The sequence below is a fragment of the Perca fluviatilis genome, chromosome 7, assembly GCF_010015445.1.
Source record: "Perca fluviatilis chromosome 7, GENO_Pfluv_1.0, whole genome shotgun sequence".
NCBI classification, from domain to species: domain Eukaryota; kingdom Metazoa; phylum Chordata; class Actinopteri; order Perciformes; family Percidae; genus Perca; species Perca fluviatilis.
Window position 1 is genome coordinate 4,886,026 of NC_053118.1, and position 12,465 is coordinate 4,898,490.

At 40.9% G+C, this 12,465-nt stretch overlaps 1 protein-coding gene across 2 annotated transcripts in view; it reads left to right on the forward strand.

Moving 5' to 3' along the window:
- Nucleotides 1-6,032, forward strand: part of LOC120562617 (low-density lipoprotein receptor class A domain-containing protein 4-like) — an 81,670-nt gene extending 75,638 nt beyond the window's left edge. For both annotated transcript variants that reach the window (XM_039806420.1, XM_039806421.1), the window contains one exon: nt 5,289-6,032. In XM_039806420.1, coding sequence (XP_039662354.1) covers nt 5,289-5,846 — 558 coding nt within the window. In that variant the 3' untranslated portion in view covers nt 5,847-6,032. The remainder of the gene's footprint in view (nt 1-5,288) is intronic.
- The last annotated feature ends 6,433 nt before the right edge of the window (nt 6,033-12,465 follow it).

The following is a 12,465-nucleotide window of genomic DNA, read 5'->3' on the forward strand; positions in this document are numbered from 1 at the left end:
TATTAAGCGCATGAGGTGTCACTAAGTTTAGTTTTATCAAAGATTGACTATTAAGTGCACTAAGTGTAAGTTTCCGTTGTCCAGTGGGGAGATTGAGACTGTTGATGTTTTGGGGTTGAGAGAAAACACTCATTTGCTGCACAATTTTAATGTATTGAGCTTAAGACATATTTTAGTTACTTTGTTTACTTGTAGTGTGCAGCTCTATTAACTGAGCAACTACAAGTATCGGATCGGGACTCGGTATCGGCAGATATTCAATATTTTAAAAATCTCGGGGGGTTAAAAAAGATGTTAGGGACATCCTTTTTTTAATTTTATCAAACAAAGAGAAATGTTCTCCCCTCATCTAAAATGGTTATAAATCGATATGAGAGTACTTATAAATAAAGCGGTAGGTCAGTTGAAGCAGCCACACTGTGTGTGTTTGACCAATCAGCAATGGGCATCCCTGCAAATCCCACCCTGAAGGTTCCTGTACTTTCAGAAAATACTACCCTCCAATCAGAGACTTTTGGGGGTGTAAAAAGGCCCCGCAAAATGTCCACAAAACGTAACTAATGTCTCCACAAAACTACAAAAGCAGCATAATTCATCTACACCAACCAAGTCAGGCGACTCGCACTTCAATTTCAATTCAATTTTATTTATAGTATCAAATCATAACAGAGTTATCTCGAGACACTTTACAGATAGAGTAGGTCTAGACCACACTCTATAAATTCCAAAACCCCAACAATTACAGTAATTCCCTCAAGAGCAAGCATTAGCAGTGGCTATTGTGACAGTGGCAAGGGAAAAACTCCCTTTTAGGAAGAAACCTCGGCAGACCCAGACTCTTGGTAGGCGGTGTCTGACGGGGCCGGTTGGGGGTGTGATGAACAGTAGCAAATAATAGTCACATTAAAGATAATGGAACAGTGACTTCGAAGGTGATCGTGGAAGTTCATTTCATATCAGGGCACATCGTGTCATACTGAGTAGTGCAGTCTCCTATACCGGATCCTGACTACTCTGTGCGTATGAACATCACAGCAGGGCATTGCGGGATGTAACGTGGCGCTGCAGAGCATGGGTGGATGCGGCGGAAGCCATGGAAGCTATGCTCTGCGAAGAAGAAACATAAGGACTCCGGGGAGTAAACTCCCCAGAGCTAGGTTAGTAACAAGCATTTCTGGGACAGGATGCATACAAAAGGAAACAAGTGGAAACAGAGATGAGAGAGCAGCTCAGTGTGTCATAGGAAGGAAGGAACTTCCCCGGTAGTCTAGAATTATAATAGCATAACTAAGAGAGGCAGGTTAAAGAGAGGTGCCTGGTCGGGCTAGAACTCTCCCCAACCGGATCGGGCTGTACTGGCCTGCCTCCCTCTACTCTCGCTATATTATTGATTATATAATAAATAAAACTGATGACTACGAAGAGGAGCAGATGGGCCGGGTTAGGCGGATGCTGCAACTCCTCACTCCCTAACTATAAGCTTTATCAAAGAGGAGGGTTTTCAGTTTACTCTTAAATGTGGTGACGGTGTCTGCCCCTCGAACCCAAATTGGGAGCTGGTTCCACAGGAGCGGAGCCTGATAGCTGAAGGCTCTGGCCCCCAGTCTACTTTTAGAGACTCTAGGAACCACAAGTAGCTCTGCATTCTGGGAGCGTAGTGCTCTACTAGGACAATAAGATACTAAGAGCTCTTCTAGGTATGATGGTGCTTGACCATTTAGAGCTTTGTAGGTCAGGAGGAGGATTTTAAATTTGATCCTAGATTTCACAGGAAGCCAGTGCAGAGAAGCCAATACAGGAGAAATATGATCTCTTCTCTTTGTTCTCGTCAGAACACGTGCTGCAGCATTCTGGATCAGCTGGAGAGTCTTAAGGGACTTATTTGAGCAACCTGATAGTAAGGAATTACAGTAGTCTAACCTGGAAGTAACGAATGCATGGACTGATTCTTTCTAAATCCTGATTGAAAGCCATCAAATAAACTATTGCTATGTAGAAAATCACATAACTGATTAGCAACTACCTTCTCAAGGATCTTGGATAGAAAGGGAAGGTTAGATATAGGTCTATAGTTTGCCAAGACCTCAGGATCGAGGGTGGTTTTTTTCAGAAGAGGTTTTATCACAGCTATTTTAAATGACTGCGGTACATAACCTGTTAATAAGGACATATTGATCATATCTAGTAATGAAGTGTTAACCACGGGTAACGCTTCTTTGAGTAGTCTCGTTGGGATGGGATCTAAGAGACAGGTAGATGGCTTAGCTGAGGATATCTTTAACATTAATTGTTGAAGGTCTATAGGATAAAAGCAGTCTAAGTATATGTCGGGAATAGTCGTTCTTTCTAGCGGTCCTGCGTTTAAAGATGAACCGTTAGAAGTTGAGGGCGTGAGGGTGATAGATTTTATCTCTAATTGTTATAATTTTATCATTAAAGAAGCTCATGAAGTCATCACTACTCAGAGCTAGAGGAATAGATGGCTCAGTAGAGCTGTGACTATCTGTCAGCCTGGCTACAGTGCTGAAAAGAAACCTTGGGTTGTACTTATTTTCTTCTATTAGTGATGAGTAATAGTCTGATCTGGCCTTTCTTAGGGCCTTCCTATAGGTTTTGAGACTTTCTTGCCAATCCAAACGAGATTCTTCCACTTTGGTGGAACGCCATTTACTTTCGAGGTTTCGCGAGATTTGTTTTAATTTGCGAGTTTGGGAGTTATACCAAGGTGCTAGTTTCCTTTGCTTAATCATCTTCTTTTTGAGGGGAGCAACGGAGTCTAAAGTCGTCCGTAGGCAGGTCGTAGCACCGTCTACAAATGTATCAATTTGAGAGGGACTGAGGTCCTCTGTTATGTTAAGGCATGACAAAGAGTCAAATGCTGTTGGAATATCTTCCTTAAATTTAGCTATAGCACTGTCAGATAGGCATCTAGTGTAGAAGTTTTTATCTAATTTAGTAGAGTCAGGTAGTAAGAATTCAAAAGTAATTAAAGAATGATCTGATAATACCGAATTCTGCGGAAATATTATTAAATCCTCAATTTCAATACCATATGCCAGCACAAGGTCGAGGGTGTGGTTAAAACAGTGCGTCGCCTTGTGCACACTCTGACTGAAACCGATTGAATCTAATAATGAGTTGAAAGCAGTACTAAGGCTATCATTGTCAACGTCCACATGGATATTAAAATCACCTACAATAAGTACCTTGTCAGATTTTAGGACTAAACGTGATAAAAACTCTAAACACTTGAAGCTTTATTTTAAAAGATGCTGTATGTATTATTCAGTATTAAGAAATCACTGTCAAATAATTCTGTTAATTTGCGATAATTGCTATAAACAAGTGATATAACGGACAAGGCCTTTGGCAGTCTCTGTTTTATTTCAATAGTGTCACATTTCCAATACAGAATTGCAAACAAATGCCAGTATACTCACTGTGACTGGTGACCTGCTTAATCGCGCCAATGCCAGATTGAAGAGCTTACAAGTTGCGGTGGGAGGAAAACATTCAATTCAAAGAACATTTGAAAATGCAACTAATCACATGATACTGTCAATAACTCGCAGACAATAGTATATTGCAACTTTGTGTGGGCATAGGGTTAGGTTTACACCAAAATAAGCACACAAAATGTGCTTTCATTTGGAGTTCCGTGCCAGAAAAGCCTTATGTGTAAACAAAAAGGAGAAGAAGAGAGAGAAACAGATGTGAAGGGTAGATGGAGAGAGAAAACAATAGACGGCAGGTGAAGGCAGGTAAAAACAGTGTCAATGTAGAAGCACCCAGAAAGATCTGGAAAAGAAAAAGGCCATGCAGATAGAAACACAGAGGGACACGAAGCCAATGAGTGTAGGTGGCTGATAGATGCAAGTAAGGGGTGTGTGTGTGTATGTGTGTGTGTGTGTGGGGGGGGGGGTCCCATTATGGGGCAATCCCATTAATCAGCAACACCTCCCCTGACACTGTCTAGACAGCCGTCTGAGAGCTGCCCTGCTCTCAGACGGCACCTTCTATCAGCTATGCACCTTTTTTTTTCTCCCCCTCCCTCCCTCTGTCTGCCTGTCTGTCTGTCTGTCTTCTTTCATACATTCTCTTTTTTTTCTTTGTTCTTTCTGTCTTTATCTTTCTAGCTCTTCTTTACCTTCATGGCTTTTTTTCTCCTCTCGTTTCAGTACTCTCTCTTTCTTTCTCCTTATCTCGGTAGCCTTTCTTTTTGATCCTTTCAGTTCCACTCTTTCTCTTTCTTTATTTCAATTGCCCTGATCCTCTAGGTTGTTTTTCCAGTCTGTTGTTCTCTCCATCCAGGCTGCTTTGTCAGTGGGGGTTGACTATTAGAGCCACAGTCACTAATTGAAATGGGTTCCCTCTGATAATGAATTGCCACAGTAGAAATGTGTCGAGTTGGACAGAAATGTGAGAAATTAAGAAATGGACCATGCAATCAGAGTCTTAAGAGCTTATTGAGGTGAAGATCTAAGACAAAAGCTGGAGGATGAACCATTCACCCTTTTACTGTTATTACACTTTAATATCTTTAATAATGAATTGGTGATACATTGGTGAGTGCTGTTGCTGCAACAGGATCATCATTCATTGAAATCAAGTGTTTACATTAAATATAGGTATACTTGACACAGACAAATAAGTATTTTCTGAGCAGTTAACAATATATATACATTATAAATATATTCCTTTTATTGTCTCGGCATACTCCACTGTAATACATGTCATGAGGTCTGATTTTGAGATTACAGTTTTGTCAGGTCCCAACCTGGGGGTCAAGTTTTAAGAAACTTAAGATGGCACGATGGCGGCCTATTCATCCCACGGACAAATCCAAATTGTAGACCCTCTCTTTTTTATTACTACGTTTTTGCCGATTAATTACTAGGAATGCAACTGTGGCAAGCATCTCACTATCACTATCCCCATTCATATTTAGACATAACACTTATATATCCAGCTACAAAAAAGTCAGAAATTAGAACAGAAGTACAGAGAGGAGTTGTCTTGGCGATGATTGCCCGTTTCGTCTCTTTGCATTGGTGTAAACTGGCAGGTTTCAGAACGTTGCAGACTGGCACATTTGCAAGTAGTTGCAAGTCGTGATTCTTTGGTTTGAACTGGTAATTATATGCATACATTTGCCATATTGTGGTATATATCTGAAAAATATAATATCTTCCTCCTCTTCCCTTCTTCTTTTCCCCTGCCTTCTTCTTCCTGAATCTCTCTTTCTGCCTCCCCTTCCTTCCCTCCCTACCTTTCTGTCTTTCTCTCAGGTATTATATGCTCCCCAGGCCAGGGATCGCTTCACTGCTCCCTCCTTCATGCAGCGTGACCGCTTCAGTCGCTTCCAGCCCACCTACCCCTACCTGCAGCACCAAATCGACCTGCCACCCACTATCTCGCTGTCGGACGGCGAGGAGCCCCCGCCTTACCAGGGGCCTTGTACCCTGCAGCTCCGCGACCCTGAGCAGCAGATGGAGCTCAATCGCGAGTCGGTGAGGGCGCCGCCTAACAGGACCATCTACGACAGTGACTTGATCGACATGGGAGGAGGTGGAAGCCTGGGAGGGGTGGGAGGAATAGGAGGAGGCGGTCCGAGGCCGCCAAGCAGTAACTCGGGTATCAGTGCGGTCAACTCCAGCAGTCACGAGCGCATGGAGGGCCCCCCGCCAGCGTACAGCGAGGTGATGGGCCACTACCCTGGCTCAGCGTTTTTTCTACACCAGCACAGCAATAACCAGAGGGTTGGGGGCCCGGGGGACAGGAACCAATCAGAAAGCACAATAGTACCTGCCAAGGCCAAGGATGGCCAACCGAAGGACCTGGTGTGAAGAAAAGGGTAGGGGGGCAGGTGGGGCCACCCACCCAAGACTATAAACTGTCTCTTAACTTCACTCCTGATCACCTGTAAGCTGTGGTCTCTCTATCCTGCGCACTCTCTGTCTCTCTCATGTCCTCTCTCCACACTCCCATGCACAAATAAAAATCAATCTTAGCTACAACAAAACAAGGAAAGAGAGGAACCAAGAGTTGATTTTATTTCCTTTCTTTCCAACGTTCAAGATAAAAACCTACTGCTAGCACAGATTGAAACAATTTTCTTTTTTTTGTCCTCTGGGGTGACGGCTCTGTCCCGGGGAACTGAGGATGATGATGTTATTTTTTGTTCCTTTTTCGGACCGGGATCTGTGCACAAAGCGAGAACTGAGAATCAAGGACTTAAAGAGAACACAACAAAACAAGAGACTCACAAACCCAAATCTTAGTGCCAAGGTTTATGAGGAAGCAAAACAAAGAGGTAAAAATGACTTGTTCTAACATTCAAAACACAAAAAAGAAGAGTTATCTAAAAGTTGCACTATATTTTTGTTGTAAAAGAGAAGAGGGAAATTATGCTATTTGATGATAATGATGTTTGTTTTTCTCTTTTTTGTTTCGTCCTTTTCATGAATGGGCCGACTGACTGAACTTTGCCTCCAAAGCTGTTTAAACAGTTGGGAGCAAAAAAAACAATTATTATAAGCTTATGTCCTTCCTTCTTTGAAAACAATACTCGTACCCAGCCTACAACATCTCTGTCTGCTTACACAACAGGACAGAGAGACTTAGTAAGAGAATAACATTGTACTGCTCATGTCTGTGAGAAAGAAATCTGCCTCGTGCCAGCTGCTGGGTGGACGGAACAGTTCTTACTTTCTCTGGTAGTTTGTTAAAAGATTTGTAGATGGGTTTCCCAAACCCAAGTAGTTCCTAAACTCTTAGAAATTTGAGAGCTGGTGGCAAGATCCAACTAACAAATCTGACCAGATGGTTGGATGTCAAGTTAACTAAGAATAATATAACTCCATAACAAAAAAACATATCTAACTGGCCATCCACTTTTTAACTCTGTCCCAAAATCTGAGCACCTAACACTAACACCTCTTTTCTGTTTCCTGCGTCAATACCCCTCACCCCCCACCTTCTTCTCTCACCGCTCATCTCTACATGCACAGTTCATTCTGCCAACAGCCACACTGAACACAAACCCCGCCAACAACGAAAACACAAAACAAAAAAAGAAGGCTCGGCTCTCCTTCACGTTTCTAAAGCCACAAAAAAACAGGACAACAAACAAAGTGAAGATTCCTGTCTGCATCTGCCAGCACAGTGATCAGGTTTTAAACGAAAGCTGTCTGTGGTCAAAGTTAAAGGGCTATGGGAGAGTCCTTTTTATAAAAGAAAGCCTTTTTAAAAATTTAGCCTTTTTCTCTGCTCATCGTTGCCTTCTACCCTGCTCTTGTGCTTTCTCTGTCTCTTAATTATGTTAGCATTCAACATTAGTTCTCCACCTCAGCTTGTTAACAGTGTCTCTGGTAAACACTGTTTATCATCCCTCTCTCATCCGTGTGCAGAAAAAGTGTGTTCAAATGATGCAGAGTCCGCCAAGCCCTTTAAAGTGGACACTGGACTGGAGCCATTATTTTGTGTGTGTGTGTGTGTGTGTGTGTGTGTGTGTGTGTGTGTGTGTGTGTGTGTGTGTGTGTGTGTGTGTGTGTGTGTGTGTGTGTGTGTGTGTGTGTGTGTGTGTGTGTGTGTGTGTGTGTGTGTGTGTGTGTGTGTGTGTGTGTGTGTGTGTGTGTGTGTGTGTGTGTGTGACCGTTTAACAACAGCACTTAATGTTCCTTAATAATGGACTGCTTTGTCTGAGATATTCAAGGATATGTAACTTATTTGGCACTGTCCATATTAACACATCATTAACTAAGCTTTCATTAAACCTCAGTGTAAAAAAGAAAGTGTGTCACAGTCCACTCCACAGCTTCTGTTAAAGCAACACAAGGAAAACTCAGTAGTTACTACAGTAGATTCACATATAGAGTATGTACACTAAAAATGCTTGTTGTCAATGCAGTGCACAAAGGAAACACAGAAGGATGGTGGTAAGACAACTCAAGATGAACTCAACAAAAAAAATGTTTTAAGTACAAAGTCTTTGGAAAACAATTTGCTATCTCTTTGATGAGGTAAGAAGATAAGGTTGGTGTTATTTCATGTTTCTTATTGTTAATTAATCCCACAAAAAGACTAAAACCTACAGTGTGTTACTTTGTCTCAATATGACAAAGAATTCTTGACTCATCGTCCACTTGCCTGTGTTTTCTGAAGTCTTTGGCATTGGACATGAATCTCCTTAGCCCAACACCAAAGGCTATCTTTGAACAGAGAAAGTGCATTTGGATCTCTCCCCCACATATATACTGCCACTTGTTATCATGTGACCAAAGTTCGCTACTAAGGTCACATTGTAACAACTAAGCTAAATTGCTGGACAACTGAAAAACTTCATCTGTTGAGGAAGTGGTGGAAAGATTTGTCAAACTATTTTTTTCAATGTCGTTTGGGGACTATTTTCAACCGTGGAATAATACACATTTGGTGATCTAGTGAGTTTATGGAGGAGCAGGGCGCTGTATGTGTGTTGAATTAAAATAAAATTCCTGTTTGTAGGTGTTGGCAATTAAGGAAAATTGTGTGCCTCATTGATATGTTTTTAATAGCTTGTGGACAACAATGGAGCTCTATGACACAGATGAATAAGATTTATCAGGCTTTGATGCACACACAATACTTGTTAGTATGGTACATTCATTGTTGGTTTGGGTCTTTTTGTGGGATTTAATGTTAATAACAAAATATAGAAATATGCACAAGTTGCTTTGAGTAGTGTTAAGTTGCCTAATGCACCTGGAAATGTTCCTGTAGATCAGTAAGAACTAAGTGAAAAGGTCCTTGTGCTCACATCTGACTTGACACAATTCAGATGTCCTGCTGCTGGAGAAAAAAAAGTTTTTGGTCAGTTACAACAAAAGCCCTCTGCCTCCGTTAGCATCAGTTGTGTGTTTATGGTCAGTGTCCATCTGGCTCGTGTGTGTGTGTCTACATTGCTGCTGCTATTGCTGTTGCTGCTAATATTGTTGCTACTGCTGCTTCTCATGCCAACCCCCCTTTCCTACTGTCCATCCTGTCCCCTCAACTCGTCCAAAATCTAGAAGAGAAATCTGACCATCTGCAGTCAAAAGCAGTATTGAGACAAAACATGCTCCTGTTACCTGTAAGACCCAACCTGGGCGCCTCAGTTGTGAAGAGAGATTGTCCCAACACTTTAGCCTTTGACTCTACAGACTTGCTTCAAACCCTTAATTTCTTCCTTCTTTTTGTTGTTTTCTCGGGTTGTTCTGTCCGCACAGTCATAGCTTGTAAATTGAGGATATAAAGATGAATTATATGTTTTCTACAAGGTTTGCATGTTACTATTATGCGAGTAAATAAGGTGCCTAATGTTCATGTTTGAGCAGACCACACCTCAGTCAAACTGCTGCTTGGAATCCTTGCAGGTGCTTTTTCTCAGGCTGATCGCCTGTCTGGCAGAATGGAACGGAAATATGTGGGAAAAGGTTAGCTAGGTTTGCCAAAAATGATAATTCTTGTCTTTTTGTAAAGTCATAGACAGATGTTACAGTGGTGACTTTCTTTCAGGAGTCTGGTCTGGGTTTCTCATTCAGCTCTTGAGCTCCTGTTTGATGACAGACTGAATCTGACCCTGCAGTGAAGTGGACAAAAAAACCTATTTAATTCAAGCTTTACATGAAGTTATAAATTTACTGACCACAGGACCAGCAGTGTGCCTGTTTTCATGTCAGCAAATCACCAGCTGCCTCTTTAAAGTGCACTTCTACCTTGACTATCTTTAGCACACAAGTGCACCAGCGGTGTTCATGGGCAGTCAGCCTGCTCGCTTCCATTGCGCCAGCCAGGAGTGGTCACTCTTTGCGAAGCAACTGAGACCATTTCAACCAGTAATTTGACCAGCGTGTGGAGCAGACATAGGAACTCACTTGCACTCAAAAAGCTCCCACCTTTGTTGTGCCTCACTTCCAACGGTGCTTTTTTCAGTAGTCTGTCTTTGTTTGTTTGTTTGTTTGTTTGTAAGGTGCTGTATATAACTTGAATATATTATGCACATATCCTACCCAATGGGTAGAAGCCACAAAATAATTTGTGAATAATGTAATATAATGTACAGACAATATAAGAATTTTAAGAAGGCAGTATCAAATTTGTAAATGCCTACAGTTAAAGTGCTTTGTCTTTTTTTATGAGAAACCATGATTTGCAAATTATGTTAAAAATATGGTTGCAACACAAATACAAATTACTACTTATAATATTTTGCTATAAATAATAGTCTGTTATATAAGAATTAGATAACCTATGTGTTAAGGAAGTTGTTGAGAAAGGATATTATTTACTTGTTTACTGGATTCCTCATCTAAGAATAAGCTTTCACTGTTCTTGCATCATTTGGGTATTGGCTGGTGGTTTTATTTTCACCACAATCGACAACAAATGTATAGTTCTATGCCACAGATCTTTTAGGAAAACAGAAATCCCACACATCAGTTGCTGTTTATGCCATGACTTCAGCCCGGCTCCGGTTCAATTTCTACTCTTTATTGTTGAACAAAAAGCCGAAGCGGTCTAGTTTAAAAGAAGCCTCACATGCACATAAGAGCCGTCAGCACTTCCAAATATGGACGAATATGTGTCCGTACTCATAGATCTCAACAACATTTTAGTTAATTTCAGCTGAACCTGTGTATATCTGCCAAAGTATAAATCTGTGGAGCACACTCAACACTGCAAAATATGTGTCTGGATGTTGGGCTCCGGTTAAAGCATTTCAGCTCCATTACTGAAGGATCACTGACTTCTGATCGCATTTACGTTGAACAGGAAGAGTGTAAAACATTTAAGGAAAAGCGGTCAATCCCTTTTTGGTCAAGATTGGAAACGTGCCCCAGTGTAAAAGGAGTGAAAAACTGTCATTTGACTTTTCTCTCTTTGTTGTTTTTAATTTTCTACATTACAATGTTAGATGTGACACCGTATATTGAAACAAAAGTTTAATCTGCAGTCATTTATTTACTTAAAAGATCTCCACTGTACAATAAACACGGAGCATGTTCATTCTTATCTATAGGCAGTGTACATAGCAATGCCACATTTTCTCTTCAAATCACCAAATAAGTGGCAGTTATATAGTTTCAATTTGGAAAAGTCTCTACTGTAACTTTGGCTGGATCACCATTCCTTCTTCTTAATAGACCTTTTTGTTCATTTCCTGCACTAGCTTGAAGAATTGACTGGGGCTCAGACAGAATTTTATTTGATCCACACACACCCACCCCCCGCAGTGCATTCCCTTTTTCCACCGTTCTCGACTGCTAACAACAAGTAGCTATTTTTATCCTTCCAGATTTTAATAATAATAATGATGATAATAATAACAATAACGACACAGCAGTTTGGTATTCTCTCGGTCTCGACAGTTACTATAGAACTCCTTCCATCATGGGTATTGTAACATAATTTCGCTTTATTTACTAAATTAATCCTCGTTCCCCCTCCCCCCTCTGTGCTGAAAGCTATATATATATATATATAAATATATATATATATATATATATATATATACATATATATATATATATACACACACACACACACACACACACACACACACAAACAGAGGTAAAATTGTTGTGTATTTTTGCCTCTTTTTCTTTAAGCAATTGTGATGTAATAGGTTTTAGGCCTAAGGTCTGTTATTGCAATACTTTTACAGAAAAGAAGAAAAAAAAAATCAAAAATGTTGCTCTAAGTGCTGTTGTAGTCAAAGGTTTTATGCTTGTACTTATGCTGTAGTCAAACTGCAGTGTAATGAATAAAACTTTAAAAGTGATTACTCTGGTGTTTTTTTTCCACTTATATAGATGACGTTTCAGTCAGTGCAAGCAGCGGTGCCACTAAGTTCTTCATCTGTTCTCACTGATGCAGCTGAATAACGTGAGCTGGGGCAAGTTCAATCTCAAATCGGTGTACACCGTTTTGCTACGGTTTCCTGGTTGAACGACAAGTTTCCTTGGAATGGTGTAAAACGGTGCGCAACGGGCTTTGAGATAGGTTTTGCCTCGTTTGGTGGGTGTGTCGTTTATTGGCTGTGTCACAAGTGATACCCAATCAGCAGAGATTTGTCTGTAAACTCGTAGTAATAAAAAGGCAGAGCGCTTGCGCACACAACATGGTGTTTAGGTACCCCTGTTTCAGTTTTAAAAAACGTGTTGCTACGTTTTGTCAGGGCTGAACGTGGCCCAGGATTAAGACAGATCAGCAACTTCACAGACTTAGCCTGGTTTCTGCAATGCTTGGTGCAGGTTAAGGCCTGATGCACTGACATGCAAAAGTCATAGTACACATACACAGCCTGAGTAAGTTAAATGGCTGCTGTGATACTACTAAGATAAGGCAACTGTATTTATATAGCACACTTCAGTAGGTAAACCGGTTCTTTTCTTGCTTTTCCGGTTCCAGTGGCATGGAATGAATAAATGAAAACCCCTCATGGAT